Source organism: Rhinolophus sinicus, chromosome 12, assembly GCF_057876585.1.
Source record: "Rhinolophus sinicus isolate RSI-liver-muscle chromosome 12, RSI-T2T, whole genome shotgun sequence".
Lineage (NCBI taxonomy): Eukaryota > Metazoa > Chordata > Mammalia > Chiroptera > Rhinolophidae > Rhinolophus > Rhinolophus sinicus.
Genome location: NC_142512.1, coordinates 16,511,051 through 16,527,849, shown reverse-complemented (window position 1 = coordinate 16,527,849; position 16,799 = coordinate 16,511,051). Strand labels below are relative to the sequence as shown.

The window sequence follows — 16,799 nt, the reverse complement described above, 5'->3', positions numbered from 1 at the left end:
GGGAGGTGACCGGGAAGTTTCCAGGAGGAGGCTGGTGACAGGACAGCCCACTCCTCCTCGCGCAGGCCTCGGAGCATCCCCGGTCACCCTGCCCGTGCCAGCCTCGTGCTCACGCCTGCCTGTTACCTGCAAGCCCCGCCCCACTGCAGGTGCGGGGCGCTAGGTCTGTAGGGACCGCGAGTGCGCCTGCCTGCTCCGCCCGCGCTGCCTCTGTGGACGCCAACTCTGCGATCTCCCGGGGCGTGCCCTGCCCCCCAGGAAGCTAAATGATAAGCCTCGGGCCGCCTTTGTGACGCGCCGCCACCTGTGGGGCGCTGCTCATCCCCACTGGGCTCAGGGACGCAAACCTGGGGTTGCCAGGTCAGTAGAGGGTAAGTGTAGAGGGCAAGACCGGTCCGCGCTCAGACGGTCCAGGGAAGTGCCAGGCCGGGGGCTGCGAGGCAGGAGGCTCGGTCCTCGCGGCGTTGAGGATGGGCATCCCCCCCGCCCTTGGCTCTTTGTTCAAGGAAGAAATTCTGCCACGAACTTGGGGTTCAGGCCCACTCAGTCCGCCGCCTTTCCTGTCCTGACCCAGCCCCGCGTCCTATCACGTCCAGGGAGGCTCAGCTTGGGCGCCTCGCCTTTGGAATCCATCACCACGTGCTCTGCCGTGGCTTCCACTTGCCCTGCTCAGGGCCCGCAGAGGAAAGCCTTAAGCAAGCGTGACCCACCCAAGGTGACAAAGCTTGAGAACCGCCCCACCTTTTTAGTTTGGGGACGATGGGGAGCACTGAACCCACCCACTTTCCTCGGCCCTGCCGTCCCAGGCAGGGTCTGGTGTCCTAACGGGTCTCCCCAAAGGCCAGGTAGAAAGGCAGGGGCAGGCACGTACTGTCTGTGGGTTGCATGTCTAGGCTTCTCCCCATAGCTCTCTCTCCCAACAGCCTTCAAAGGCACCCCTTTGGGCTTCACTAGTGAGCCAAGAGAGGCCTGTGGGAGGTTTGGAACAATGTTTAGAGAGGCCTGTGATCAGGGGTGTGGAAGGATAAATTAGAGAGCACCCACGCCAGGACATGTATGCAGCCTTTGCCCACCACCCAGCCTCACTTCTGTCCCCCTCCTTCCCCTCCCTCCTTTTTGTCCTCCCCGTTCCTTGAGCACTGCCTCACCCTGCTGTCCTAGCTGCTGCCATCCCTCCCCTGGAAAACCAGTGAGGAATCTAAAGAAAGGTGAAGGAGACGCTTTCAGGGAGCCTGTTTTTATTCTCCAGGGATTATGTGTATATCTCAAAACTCCACAGTAAAAGAAACACACAGTCCATTTAGAAAATGGGCAGAAGACATGAACAGACATTTCAGATGGCAAATAAGAAAATGAAAAGATGTTCAACATCATTAGACATTAGGGAAAGGCAATTTGAAACCACAGCAACATATGACCACGTACCTAGTAGAATAGCTGAAATTAGAAAAAATTATGACAACACCAAATGCTGGCCAGGAAATGTGGGAAACCTCTATCTTCCATACATTGCTGGTGGGAATGTAAAATGGACAAAGCTGGGGTCCCCCAGGTGTCCAGGCTGAGGGGTCCAGATGCCTCATCAGAATTCTCAGACAGAAGAGCTGGAGGCTTTTCTTTTTCTTGGCTTATCTGTAGCTCTTGGGTAAACGAACATTGCTGTTCAAAAGGAGGGAAACAGTTAAAATCAAAATCTTTTCTTCCACAGAAAAGAAACCCAAGGAATATAACCCATCTTTCACAAGCAAAGACAACCACAAAAAGTGAGCAGAAAAGCCAATGCCAAAAGGCAATTTTCTAAACCTATAGTACCTTTTCTTTTCTAGCTGGAGTTTCTCACTTGTTTTTTCTTTCAATGAAGCTAACCACCAACATTTCTCCTAAAGAAATGGATATAAAAATAGTTTGATGAGTTTAAAGTGGGAAGTGCTGGTTCCAGGGAGATCTCTGGATATTGCTATCCCCAGTTCTCAGAGCATAAACCCTGAGCTACAAATGTCAGGGAAAAGGCATGGAGCCCAGTGAGCCAAGAGGGGCCAGGGGGGAGCTTGGGACAGTGTTTACTAGAGGCCTGTTGTCATCAGGGGAGTGGATGGATAGATTAGAGAAAACTCACACCAGGGACTCTTATGCAGCCATTAAAGAAAGAAAGAGCCACATCATCTGACTTGGAGGGATGTCCTTGGGTATCACTGAATCATTAAGATGCAAATTATATAAATGTCTAACCAGGTGTCATGCTGTATACCTGAAACTAATGTAAAATAATACTGAATGTCAATTGTAATTGAGAAAAAAAAGTTAGGGGCCTGGAAAGAAAATGACATTAGGATGTAAAGAAATGAATATAATTGGACTCCAAATGTGTATGTTTGTATGTGGTTGTGTAATAGGGTTGCCAGATAAAATACAGGATGTCGTTAAATGTTAATTTCAGAGAAACAAAGAATTTTTTTTTAGTATAAGTATGTCCCATGAAGTTACTTTATAGTTATTTTTGTCCCAAGTAATGTATTTTTATTTGCTACATCTGGCAACCCTATTATATAGGGACAGAGGAAAGTATGGAAAGAAACAACAATTTGTGGGAGGCAACAGAATATAGCACTAATAACACCCCCAGCAAGTATGAAATCCACCCATTTTTGTAAAATTGTATGCTTACGTGCATACATAGGTGCATAAAGAAGTTAGAGAAGATTTAGGTCCACTTTTTTGTAAGGAGAATGCGTAATGTATTAAGTAAAAAAGGCAAATGGTAGAGTGATGAGTACAGGAAGATACTATACGGGGAAAAGAAAGAATTCAAACCCTGTGTAGGCTTGTTCCGGTTTTTGTGAGCAAAGGTAAAGCTTTGAAAGGACACCCACCAGGTTGTGGAATCTCAGGGATGGGACTGGGGAGGAGTTGGGATGAGAATGGAGAGGATTAGCATGGTCTTTGTATTTCTTTGTATGGTATTATGTCAACTGGTTACAACAAAAGCTAGTACTTTTGTATTTTGAACAACAACTAATGAAAGCTTTTAATGTTTTTAGTGAGGCATTCAGTCTGGAGCTTAAGAGCATAAACTATATACTTTGGCACTATATACACGTGGATGCCAGCCTGGATTCTGCTCCTCTGTAATTGTATAATCCTGGGGGAGCTACTCCACCTTTCTGACTATATTTTATCTGTGAAATAGGGATACAATACCTGCCTGTTGTTTATAATGAAGATTAACAATTTGTAAAGAGCTTTGCATTGTAACTAGCATATAATGGTTAACTACCTCTACTGCTAATTCTTATTATTACTAGAAAATAATCTAGGCTATAAAAATCAGGCTAGTGAGGCTACAAATCCTGATCCACTGGAAGTAAATGTTGACCTGGCTGGAGGCAAGACACCAACCGACTTAGGATCTTGACCGAGGCTCTGATGTCTGTCCTCAGTTGCCTTATCTCCAACATGAGAGAGCTAGGCTGGACACTCTCTGTTTCCTTCATTTAACTCAACAGTTTTGGAGCACTTGCGGTGGTTAGCCCCTGGGCCAGGAACTGGAGGCATAGAGATGAAAGATCTGGCCCTACCTTCAAAGGTGGCCCAGGGTCTGGGAGATTATGCAAATAAACCAGGTGGTAAATGCTATGAGAGAGTGAATGTGGGCACACAGAGACGGGGGAGATAGAGAAAGGCCTTTCCGATGGCAGTGTCTGTGAACATCCTGCAGGGCTTGGATTTCTCTAAACTCTATCCAGATGGTTCACAGCCAGGTAAGGAGAGAACAGAGGCTGGGTACCTGATGTTGGTTCAGGGTCGGCAGGGGAAGTAGAATACCACACTGAGAACATCTCCTCAGAACGTCATAGGCGGCCTCGTCTTCTGGAGGCGAGGTGAACCAGCGCGCGTGCTCAGACTTCCAAGGTAGATGCTTGGTTTCATTTGTGCCACTTGGTGCTTGCTTTGTTGAATTTTCAGAAAGAAGAGGCAATCTGTTTATATTTTTCATCTTTGGGCGGACATCTTTTTCTGCTGTGGAAGTTTGAGCTTCAGCAGCCTGACTTGGAGGGGATGGAGAAGAAACTCCCGGCTTTCCAATTGGAAAATATTTTGCAGATTCTGAGTTTGCACGACATTTATCCTGCAATTGTGAGTAATATATCAAATTTTAAAAAAGACTTTGACTTTAATGGTTGGACAGTACAATAGATTAGATAACCTGAAACCGTTCCACTACAGATATTTAGATATGCTGGATAAAATATGACAAAAATTCATTTAAGTTGATAGCTGACTTTGTAAGAAAGAAAGAAAGCTCTGTGTTCCAGGAGTGAAGACCTGACCTGGTAAGCACATGAGCTGACACTTTGGGAGGAGATGTGGAGGTCAGTCTTGCAATTAAGGGCTTGGATGAGAGAAAAATCCCATCCACATAAGGTGGGGAATTGGAAGTAAGACTCCTCTTTCCATGAGCAATCTTGAAGGCTAAACTATGGTGTCTAACAGAAAAGAATCAGCTAACTGGAAAAGAAAAGTGGTAAGGGAGTGTGGGGAAGAAAAACTGGCGCTCCTGGAAACTCAAAATCATAGGCCCATGACCATTGTTGTGTTTGGACTTAGATTTACATTAGCCTCATGGCCTGGGAATACCCAAGCAGAAGAATTAACGTAAACATTGGAAAATATGGCAGAGCAATTACAAAATCCCTCTGCAAGGTATATAGCTTCAAATTAGGTCATACAGGATTTTCACGGGTAGTATCCCACAAAATAGAAACTCACAATTCCAACTTACAAATACACAAAGAAGCACTGTACTTTCAGAGTAATAGACACAACCAATAGCAGGATTAGTCTCCAAGAAGTTCAGATAATAGAACTATAGGATAAGGACTGTAAAGTAAATTAATTAAAAATGAATAAAACGAGAAAATAAGATCCTATGAGAAAAAGAGTAGGCAAATTGGAATGAGATTAAATAGAACTAGAAATGAAAAATACAGACATTGAACCTCAATGGATGTGCTAAACACAGCAGATTAAATGTGGCTGAGAAAGAATGAACTTGAAGATAGATTTAAGGAAATTATCCAGAATATGGGAGAGAGAAATAGAAAATATGAAAGAAGACATGAATGAGAAGGCCTAATATATGTCTGTTATGTTCCACAGAAAGAGTTGGAAGAACATGGAAGGGTGAGGTAATACTGAGGATCCACATAGCTTAGAGCTGAGACCTTCTCAACTGATTAAGAACATAAATCTTTAGATTCAGGTAGGAGAAATCCTGAGGAAGAGAGAAAAAAGTAAACACATTTGAGCACATCATTCTGAGCAGTATGAGTGAAAACAAACCCTTAGATACATTGTGGTGAAACCACAGAAGATAAAAGGCAAAGAGGATGTTGAAATCACACAAAGAAAAAGATTATCTACAAAGAAATGACAGTTGCACAGAAAGCAGACAATTACATGGAGGTGAGAAGAGGGTAGAATAATGTTCAAAATACTAAGCGAAAGTAACTGTTAACCTAGAATTTGATATCCAACTAAACTACCATTCAAGAATGAAGAAAAAAGAACTACATGTTTGGTCAACTAACGATTTACTATGCATAGATTCTTGCAGAGGAACTAAGAAATGTATTGCAGAAAGAGAGAAATCTCCCCTAGAAGGAAAGCTTGGGATTCAAGAAAGAATGTGAGCAAACAAAAAGGTAAACATGAGATTATATCCAAACAGGCATAAATTATCTAAAACAACAACAATAAAAATGACTAAAGAAGGGTAGTATGAAAATAAGGTGGAATTAAATGATTCTGGCAGCATTTACATATAAGGTGGGAGTAGAGGATCAGAGTTAACATGTTCTCAAATCCATATATTGTTTGTAAGAAGGGTAGAGAATATGATTAATTTTAGACTTTATGAAGTCAAGTATTCCTATTAAAATGTTAAGGGTAACTGCAAAAATGAGAGAAATAGAATGCAAAATCTCAAATCAGGAGAAAAGAAGAAAGAAAATGAAGAAAATTTGTTCAATCCAATAGAAGGCAAGAAGAGAAAGCAGCAGCAGCAGCAGTGGCAATGAACAAGCATGGTAAATGGAAGGCCCACAAAAGATAGTAGAAAAGAATTATCATCAATATTGTTGAGCATAATACTGGCATTGTAGTTAAGTAAGGAAACGACTGTATTTTTAAGATGTATACTAAAGAATGATGGACGAAATGACAGGATATATTGGATCTGCTTTAAAATACGTAGAAAAAAACAAAAAAGAAAAGAAAAAAAGGATAGATGAAGCAAATGTTGAAAACTTTTGATTATTGATATATCTGGGTGATGACTGCATAGGGGTTTATTATATTTGTTCCCTACATTTGCATTTGTTTGAAAATTTTTGTAATACCATTTAAATAATTAAAATGGTAGAGTCTATAGCCATCCAAGCTATCATTTTCAGACATATAAGTAAGGCCTAAAAAAGTTGGCCTCCCATGCTTTAGTTCTCAAACTATTCAAGGATATACTCTACCAAAGAAGTAAACCAAGAAAGAAAAAGACCTGAACCTAAAATTTGGCGAACAACTCCTACACTGGAGAGAGTGGAAGAAATTCTCAGAATGACAGCTACTCATCAGGACCGGGGAGCCACATGCCCCCAAAATGAATTCAGTAGAATACCTGATGTGTTCGATTGTATTGAGGGGGAAATTTTCAGATGTGGTAGAAAGTTTTTAGGGATGACTTAGTGACAGGTACCTAGAAAGTGAAGCAAATGAAAAATCAAAGCAATTATTAACTCCAGGGAAAACAAAAAGTTGTAGAAGAAAGCAAATGTAATCAATTATAGTGTGGCATAGCCATTTATAATATTTATATGTTCATAATAATATAAAATTGATTATTAATTTAACCAGAATGGGTGATATCCATAAATTGGGAGGATGGAGAGAAGAAACTTGGAGATATGTGTAGGCTAGATGGTGTAATAAAGTGCAATCTATATCCTTAAATCCTTATGAATAGATAATATCTAAAACTGAAAAAAAGGAATAGCAGTATGAGAACTATGGAACTAAATACCAGAAGAAATAGCTAAAAGAGTTAGAAAGTAGAGTATTTGTGACTTGGGAGCAATTAGCAAGAAGGGGAGCGGTGGAGCTTGTATTTTAACTGGGGTGGTAGGAGACAATTAACGAGGACTATAATAAAGAAGTAAATTAGATAATATATTAGAAGTTGATAAATGATATGGAAACAAAAACAGCAGAGAAAGGTAAAGGGGGATGGGAAGGGGGTTACAATTTTAAATAGGTGGCTTATAAAACATTCAAGTGAAGATGGGGAGTAGGCAGTGATACATAATTCTGCAGTGTGGGAGAAAGTCTGGAATGGGACATAGATTTGGGAGTGTCTGCCTACATAAGGCATTTTTAAAAATCATGAGATCTGATGAAATTATTGAGGCAGTGAGTACAGGTGAAGAAGAATACAGAGACTGAAGTCTTTGTCCTCCTTTCCCCGCTCCCCCCAATTAAAAGGTTTGGGAGCAAGAGGAGGAGAGACTAGCGAGGTAATTGAAAACCAGGAAAGTATGACATTCTGGAAACCAAGAAAGAGGTAAATTAAAGAAGTGAATTGAACAGTGAATTGAAGAAGAGAGTATGATGAACAGTGTTCTCATAAATTGGGGACTGAGAACCATTGGATTTAGCAATGTGAAGGTCATTAACGATTTTGACCAGAGCAGTTTTGGGGTGGGGGGGTCGGTGGGGGGCAGGCACAAAAGCCAGATTGGAGTGCGTGTAAGAATGGGTGGAGAAGAAATGGAGACAGTGACTACAGACAACTTGTTCAAACATTTTACTACAAAAGGGAACAAAGAAAGAAGTTGGCAGCTGGCAGGAAATGAGATCAAGAGAAGTATTTTTTGTTCTCCTGTTTTTGGGTCATGTTAATATAAAGTGAAAGAGTGGGAACCATAAAACCACCCAGTGTAAAATAATTTCAGTCTTTACTTTGCAAATTTAGAGAGAGAGAGAGAGAGAGAGAGAGAGAGAGAGAGAGAGAGAGAGAGAATGCTTTCCATGCAGGGCCAAGGATTGCACTATAAGTATTTGTTAATAGTACACTTTAAAAACTTGGTATCATAACAAATGTTAGAACATACTGGAGTGAACAGTTTGATACTCTATTGCTGCCGACATGTGCAGTTCATTCCACCTCTCCCTGTTGTAGGAGAGAGAGGGCGAGTTGCTGGAGCAATGGCCTTGTGTAGGCCAGGAAGAGGGGATGTAGTGACCAGCCAGCATGAGGAACATAGAAAGCTCCTCTATGGTTAACGGGAGGGCAGGCAGAGTGTGTGTGGATGCTGTTACACAGACGCATGTGGTGGTGAGGGGTCATGGATGTCTCTTCTCATGAAGGGGTAAACACATCATCCCCATTTTCCTCGAAAGAAGAAAGAGGCTCAGGGAAACTACACAGCCGATAAGTGACAGAGCAGAACTAAAATTCAGGGTGTCTGACCACAAATCCAGTTCCATGTTTGTTAGAGACGCAAGTCAGTGTGTAGGTGTCCAGTCTGGACAGTCTGAAGGCGAGTAGTCAACTCCACTCTTGTTTTAATGCTCACCAAGTATCGTCTGATTCAAAGGAAAGACATGGACCACTTATATAACAGAACAAGCATCCGTATTAAGCAAAACGCATGCACAGCTTTCAATGTGCAGCTAAGGCTGCGAATCACTGTGCTGGGTTCCGTGCATCTCAAACTTGAAACACTAGGGATGCTGGGAAACTGCATACTCTGATTTAGCATATCTAGGGGGGAGGGCCTGAGATTCTTAATTTCTAACAAGCTCCCAGGTGACACTGATGCTGCTGGTCCACAGACCGCATCTCAAAAAGCAAGGAGCTGAAAGGTGGAAATGACCCAAAGGTCTATCCCTAGACAAATAGACAAAGGGTAGTGTGACCATAAAGACCATAAAAGGATGAAGCTGTGACACATGCTGCAACATGGAGGCACTTTGAAAACTTTATGCTACGAGCAAGAAGCCAATCACATAAGACCACATATCATATAATCCCCTTTATGTGAAATGTCCAGAATAGGCAAATCCACAGAGACAGAAAGATTAATGGTTGCTAGGGACGGCAGAGAGTGAGGAGTAAGGAGTGATTGCTTAATGGTACCTGGTGAAAATGTTCTAGAACTAGATAGAAGGGATGGCGTACAACATTGTGAATGTACTACATGTGCCTAATGATATATTGTTATGTGTATTTTACCACAATAAACAAAAAAGATCTAGATCATCCTAGGGTTTCTTTAGTGCGGAGAGTCCCAGCTCTCTGAATTGAAGGGTTAAGAAAGGGTGAACAGCTCTCTGCTCAAGGCGAAGGAGATGAGCTCCTTGGAGAGAAGCCTTGGTAAGTTTCTCCCGAGAGAAAGTGCTTCATCCTGCAAAGAAGAGGAGTGACTTGGCACAGCTCATGCACCAAAAGGTGCTTAGAGGGATGGAGGGAAGAGTCTGTGAGTGTTCCCAGGCAAAATCAATCAATCAATCACATCATTACACCTCTACAGAGCCCCCTTTGGTACCCACCCCCGAGGTCAGCTTCACTGTGGGAAGATGGAGAAAGTCTTTCACTTTTGCAAAGGAGCTCACAGTCTAATGGACAAGACTCCCACAGGGGACAGAAAATTATAAGGCAGGTCCTATTGAGGACCAAATGGCAATGTGCAGGCCCTGAACGCTGAAGATGTTTAGAGGTGACCAGGGACAGCTGGACTGGTTGGTCAGCGAGGCTCCTTGAAGGGCTGGCACAGGTTGGAGACCAATTATGTATGATAAATTAGCCTAAAGCAATTCACAGCATCCCATTTTGAGCAAAGCAAAAATAAATAAGAGACCCTCTAATACCCATGTGATGTAAAATCGGACCCAGAATCTACCTTGCCTACCATGCTTTTTGTCATACGAACAAGCTATGTGCACCATTAGAAAATGACGAATTGCTACTCACCCTATGGTGTAAATACTTATTTCCTGGGATCATTTGGTGGCAATAATGACAGTAGGTACTGCTCTCAGGAGCTGAAATTTTCTTCCCTGAATAAACACAGAAACACCACCACAAATGATTGGCCTTGACAAGTTAGCCTAGCTGTCCCACAACTGTGTACATGGCCTGTAGTCATAACTATGAACTGTCCTGGGCTGGCTTGGCCATGAGTGTCCTGTACTGCCACTGTCCTCAGCCACACAGGCTACCCTTGGCCGAATCACCCACATCACTTCCTTTATGGCCACAGAGTTTCACACAGGGAAGCACATGACCCGAATGAAGACATATTTTCCTGGAACAGGACTGGTTTCCAAGGAGACGAAGGGAACCATTACCACGGATGCCAATCCAGTCCCACCTGACTGTTCTTTCACTTGAACAATTTCTGAGCTCCGGGATCAAATTAGGTGTTGTTGTACATATCGTTGTTGATTGTGTTGTGCTGTGTTGTCTTGTTGAAGTTGTGTTCTATTGGTGAAGCTGTGTGGGTTGTGTTAAAGCCCAGCCATGCTGGAATGAAGGAAATGTACACAAACGTCAAGCATTCCAGGTTTTCCTTTGCCAGTGTTGACCTTGGGTGGATTGTTTACCAGGAGAGATTCACTGTCCAAGAGGTTTTAGGCTCTCCATGTGTTACCACGTTACTAAAACCACCAGTGAAGTCAACAGAAGATCTGTCACGTTGATGGCTTGTCTTCTGTTAAAGCACCTCATAAAGACGTAGCTGGGTCCAGAGAACACGAAATGGTATCAGGGAGCCACCACGTAGGCCCAAAGATCAGGAGCTACAGCTCATTTTCTTTGGTCCACTGCTGCTGGTGGAAAAAGCTCCAGATTTGGTGTTGGGAAACTCGGGTGTCCAGCTTTATTTCTGCCTCTCGCAAGCCCCTGCTCCATGTTGTATATGGGTTTCTCGTGTGTAAGAGGATGCAGGTGGATCTCTGCCAGGCTAGGATCATGCTGGAGGAGTTCCAAGGAAGCCTCCTATTTGGCAGGGCCCCCATTGCCTCTGCACCCATCTGCGTGGCTTTCAGGACCCCACCCCCTGCCTCTCAGTCTCCCTGGGCCAGTCCTTTGAAGCTCACGGCAGACACACAAGAAGGCCAATCGAGTACGCAGTCTAGAACCACAATAACCGGGTGAATTAGAGACCTCTGTACCTGTCATATACACATGCCATGTCCTGTAGAGCACCTGCCTACATTCCCTGCATCCCATCCAGAGAGGCTCCCTTTCCTGGAAGCTTCCCTTTCCCTCCCAGCCTGCACTGCTCACCTCTCCCGAGCTGGGCCTGCTCACTCTGACACTCATCTCTGTGCTGGGCCCGCAGTTGGCACACGATGAGCTGGCCACAGTCCGGGCAGGGCTCTGTCCGGTTGCCACAGTGGTGCTCGTGGATCTCCAGCTTGCTGAGACGCACGGCTGCCTCACAGAACTTACACTCAACAGGGCGCTCCTGGCATTCCTTGGTCTGCAGGGAGGCAGGCAGGGTGGGCATGGTCTCGGGCCTGCAGCCACTGCGGCCGGGTTGGGGATACGAGCTTATTTTCTTGGGGGATTAAAGCCAATAAGAAAGCAGATGGGAAGGGCCAGAATAGGGACTGTCGTGGGCCCATGGCCCACGGCAAGCACTTCTGACCAGCACCTGGAGGATAGGAGGCTGTGTGTCCCTATGGCCAGCTAGTTCTCCATTGCTCGCCAAGCCTACTTGGGTGAGGAGAGAGGTCAGGTGCAAGTCTTTATTATTGGCTGCTCTTTCCCCTCCCGCTCCTCCCAGGTTGGCTGCTTGGCCGTAAAGGGTGAATCACACTTGACTCTCACCTCATGAAACTCCAGCAAGTGCTTCTGCATGCTCTGTTGGCACATCGCACACCCGACCTAAACACAGAGAGAGAAACGCGGGTCCCACCCAGCACGTGCAGCCTTCCTCCACGTCTGCCTTGGCTCAGGTGTTGCAGGATTGGGTTTGTGAGCTCCTAGGGGCCAGGGACGGTTACCTCAGTCTCCCTGTGGCACCAGCCCCGTGTTCAAAAAGTGTTTGTGGTACCCGCTGAGTTGAAACGGATGTCTGAGTTTGACGATCTCCAGAAAGATAGACAAGCGGTCCCAGGAGGGACTGACATGAAAGAGCAGGTGAGAAAAGTCAGACTTGGACTGACCTTGGCTGTGACTGCCTTCTAGAGCTTTCATTTCCCGCTTTCCCTCTTTACAAATCTCAAAAGAACATTCAGCCTTCCCTGCAACCGGGACCCCTTGCCTCTGCCAAACCCATGAGCCTGTAGGGAAAGGGTTGGGAATGGGAAAACCGAGGGTAGACTCAGTTTAGTGTGAGAAAGGCAGAATTACTATGCCCACTTCATAGAGGCGGGCCGACGCATGCCAGGGCTAAATGACTTGCCCACGGCAGCCAAGCCGCTGCTGCAGCAAGGACCGGACTCTGCCTTGACGCCCAGGGCTCCCACTTCTGTCCTTCCTTCGGCCTCCTCACCTGCTGGTGCCCGTTCTTGCGGTGCTCGTCCATCTGCGCCTGTGAGACGGGTTCCTTGCACTCTGGACAGAGCGCCAGGAACAGCACGCAGTGGGCTTCATGGAGGTTCAAATGGGCAGTGGCCACACTTCTTTTGCTGCAGGATCAAGGGGGGAGAAAAACAGGTTTATTTCATGGTATAAAACATGGAGCCATATTTCACACCCAGGGCAGCTGGGTTAAGATCTTTCAGGCCTCAAGCCCTGAAAATATGATGTTGACGCCACCTGTCTTCCTTCCCCATGTTGGTCTCAAGTCAGAAATGCAAAATCATAAAATAAGTGTAAGCATGCTCTAGAAAGTTATCATATTGCCCGGGCTAGTCGGGGTGGGCGAGAAGGAGCAGGAGGGAGTGATTACAAAGGGGCATTAGGAAACTTTTGGGGGTGCTGGATAGTTTCATGATCTTGATTGTGGTGATGGTTTCATGGGTATATACATATGTCAAATGGTGCTCTTTAAAAATGGTGCTCTTTAAAAATGTACCATAAATGCAACTTATGTCAATTATACCTCGGTAAAGCTGTTTAAAACATGGAATAGCAAATATCAAATTCTCTCCAATATTTTGTCTTGTTTTCAAGTGTTCCCCTGCTTGGCCCACAGCCTGTGGGGACTCAAGCCCTGGCACGCCCACACTTCCTGCAAGGGCAATGCCCACTTTCAGAATCTCCACATTTCGGGGAGTGAGAGTCCATCTGCCTACTCCCTGCCTCCAGGCTCACCTGTGCAACCCACAGAGAGGCCCCGAGTCCCTTCTTGGAGACCCCAGAGAACACAAGCTTCTAAACCTCTCAGTTTCTGGGCAGCGTGCTTCTTAACACTCCTTATCACCAAGAAATGCCTCCTTTCATTTCAATCAGCTCTTGCTTGTGGCAGCTTGGGAGAAAGGAAACTCAGAGCTTGTAGCCCTCAAGGCCCCAATGATAATGAGAGCCAGGTGGCATCAAGGCTGCTCCGCTCTCCCTTCCTCTATTGTTGCCCCTCTCTTTGCCTTGTCCTCTCAGCTGTTCCTCCTGGGCTGGTCCATACACCCAAGAGCCAGGAGGACCTGGCTGGAGCAAAGCTCTCTGGGAAGGAAGCCCCCTGGTTCCTGCTACAGGTAGGGAGCTTCGACAGTGAGGCCCTTCAAATGAGCCACGTCCCCCTGAGTTAGGGGTGTGGGCCTGGACTCCGGCTCGGTCCCCCTTACCCCGCCCCACGTCTCCTTCTTAAGGTGAGTGGGGAATGGTCCCAGATTGGTGTGAAGACCATTTGATCAGAACCCCAAATTAGGACCTGAAGTCTGACAAATATGGGTAGCCCATGCACAATTAACTTGGCTATTAGGTTTCAGGACTGTCCTCGAAAGTCTAGACTCTCTGAGGGGGAGGATGGGAGAGCGGGGTTCAGTAACGCTGCCCACTTCTCATCTCCTCATCTCAGAGATCTCCTGAGTTTAAGCCTTTCTTCCCTATGGCCCCACAGTACCCACACTGTCCCTCCCGGTCATATTTATGCCAGGACCCTTCCTCATGTCAGAAAGAGCCACATCCTGTCTGCCCCTCTCCCTAGGCAGGTAGCTGCCAGAGAAGCAATCCCTTACCAGTTCCTGCACACTTCCAACGCTCCCTCCATGCTCTGGTCTCCAGAGTCTTCCTGTTGAGTTTCTGTTCTTGCAGAAACAAAACTGAAAGTGTTACAGCAGCCCAGCCCACAGCTCCAGGGAGGGAGGGGCTTGCCAGAATTCTCAGCCCAGGGCTGCTCCAAGGTTCCTGTGCCTGGACACTCCCAGGAAGCCCCCCTGCAGTGTGGTCAGCCCAGCCTGCCCCTGCTGCCTCCCGCGGCCTGTGCTGTCATCCCTGTGGCTGTCCCAGCTGTTTCTATGACCCAAGGTGGGGAGGCAGAGGCCAGGTGGGCAGCAGCCCCTCCCCTCTCCCAGGTCGGCTTCACTGTACCTGGGTCTCTCCATGCCCTTCCCCAAAACACTGACCTTGCTCTCTCTCCTGCTCTTGTGGCTTGTCCTTCCTCTACAGGAAAGAGAGAGCTTGCAGTGTTAAACTTGAAGGCTGCTGCCTGAGAGCAGCTCCTGGACTTCCTGCCCCTTACTCTAGTCATGGTTGGTGACGGCTTTGAAAACAGAGTCTGGGAGGAAGTGGGGATGCAGGGTGGTGTGTCCTGAGACTGCAGGCTTTGGGCCACGTCACTTAGCGGCTTGGTGACAGAGGACAGCTTCCTGTCTCCCTGAGTGTCTCTTTCTTGTAAATAATTAGAGCAAACACGTCTGTAACACTAACAAGGTGATAGGCTGTAATGCAGGGTCTCTGGTCCCGCTCTCAGGGGTGGACACGGAATACGGTGAGGCCAAAAAGGGGCAACAAGGGAGCCATAGATAGGGGAGTCATACCACTATATTCCGATGGTGGCTGCTTGAGACACAAAAGCAAACATCTGCCAGTACCCCAATGAGGGGTCTCCCTGCTCCCCAGTCTCGCTGGCGGCCGGGTGAGACACAAGAAGTAGGATCAACACGACCCGCAATCCACGATCCGCTTGTTAATTCCACTTGCTAGCCGCAATCCACAGTTGCTAGTGTAGCTACGGCGTTATATTGGTGGCTAATGGCCAACTAGTTACAGCTGACGGCCATCTGATCATAGCTGATGGCCATCTGATCAGAGTTGATGGCCATCTACCCGAGCCAGCACCTTCCCATGTGATGTCGAGAGCCTGGAAACTGCCCTCTGTCGAGAGCCTGGAAACTGTCCCTACAGAGGCCAGTGAAAATGTTTCTCTTTTCATCGTCCCCGTCTTCAGATAAAGAAACCATGGCGTGATATATAACTTGCACACTGCACAGCCAATAGGCAGCAGAATCAGGCTTTGCACCAGGCAAAGCAGCCCTCGGCTTGTCTCTCCTTGAATGGCCATAGGGTTGGGAGACTGGACTTTGAGAATGTAATTAACTGACAGCTGAGGTCACCTTAGCCTTTTGTGCTTTTGTTTCCTCGTTTTTTGGACTCTAGGAGTCCAGGGGGCTTTAGGAGTCCAGGTGCTCCAAGAAATTGTGTGCAAAATTGCTTTCATGTGAGTATGTGCTTGTTCCTGGGGAAGAGCCGATGTTTTTAGCGAACACTCAAAAGAAGTCTACGACCCGGACAGTTAAAATGACTGGACTCATTGACTCAAAGATTTGCGAGTCAAAGACATCCAGTTCTGTTAAAAGCAACACATATCCAAAATTACATATGCATCATTGAATCAAGTGAATGTAGAACATTTGTTTGACTGCTTGGGTTCTTTTCACAGGGAGAATTAGGGCGCAACTAGTTAGATAAATAAAAATGGTAAAACAGTGTGTACCTGATTGTTCAATGGGGATTGAAAAATTTGCAAATTTCAACTCCATTAGAAACATTTGGATATTATATATTGAAAAATTTAAAGGGGATTTAACGTGTATTTCTAGTTCCTGGAATTTTATTTATTAAAAAAAAAATCAAGCCCATCTTTAATTAGCTTCAACATTCACCTTTATTGTTTATAAACATAATTAAGATATTAGTGTGTAGTTAGAGAATTTTGATTGTGGTTTTGCACATTTGTCTGAGCCTTTTATTTCAACTTTAGTGAGCACACTGTATACATAACTTTATAATAGCTGATAAATACATAACGGCTTTTCACTAAGATATGAAGACGTTCCTCCTAACGTCCAGAACATCAGAAATCAAAAAGGGATCACTGAGGCAAGAATCGTTAATACTTAAAGCACTTAGCATGGGGCCTGGCCATTGCTGGGGCTCCCTACTCTGCCTGCGCAATAGACCCACTCTAGTGATGTATCCCCTCTGGAGTCCTCAGAACTTTCCCAGACCCCAGTCCCCGGGGTGGGAGGGCAGTAGCTTCCAAACTTGGCTACCCATTGGAATGGCTTGGGGGAACTTCCAGAAAACCACTGATGCCTGCCCAACCCCAGAGAGTATGATTTTATTGGTCTGGCATGTAGCTGGGACTTTGGAATTTTTGAAAGGTCCTATGTGATTCCAGTGTGCAGAGAAGTTGGGAGCCACTGGTGTAGGAGAAAAGGCTGGTTCTGAGTTCTAGGGCCAGCAGTGTGACTCCAGCCTTGGTTCTTGGCTTTCCCATCTGAAGAATAAGAGGATGGGGGCAGATGAGCTTCATTGAAGATTCTGGAAATGGAGATGTGCAGTGTGGGGAAAGACG

At 45.8% G+C, this 16,799-nt stretch overlaps 1 protein-coding gene across 6 annotated transcripts; it reads right to left on the bottom strand.

The window, feature by feature from the left end:
- Positions 1-1,221: 1,221 nt before the first annotated feature.
- Positions 1,222-14,713, bottom strand: XAF1 (XIAP associated factor 1). Of its 6 annotated transcripts, none has more exons than XM_088801993.1 (9): positions 14,566-14,701; positions 14,179-14,242; positions 12,555-12,690; positions 11,888-11,944; positions 11,342-11,537; positions 10,025-10,110; positions 3,785-4,126; positions 1,813-1,880; positions 1,222-1,659 (listed from the first exon to the last, which is right to left on the bottom strand). In XM_088801993.1, exons 2-9 carry the CDS (start codon positions 14,208-14,210, stop codon positions 1,629-1,631), a joined length of 948 nt encoding a protein of 315 aa, XP_088658119.1. In that variant the 5' UTR covers positions 14,211-14,242; positions 14,566-14,701; the 3' UTR covers positions 1,222-1,628. The 6 variants fall into 6 exon arrangements, with proteins under 6 accessions (XP_088658119.1, XP_088658118.1, XP_074175901.2 ...); XM_088801992.1 differs by having other exon boundaries at positions 11,342-11,541; positions 11,889-11,944; XM_074319800.2 differs by lacking the exon at positions 14,179-14,242 and having other exon boundaries at positions 11,342-11,541; positions 11,889-11,944; positions 14,566-14,713.
- Between the last annotated feature and the right edge of the window lie 2,086 nt (positions 14,714-16,799).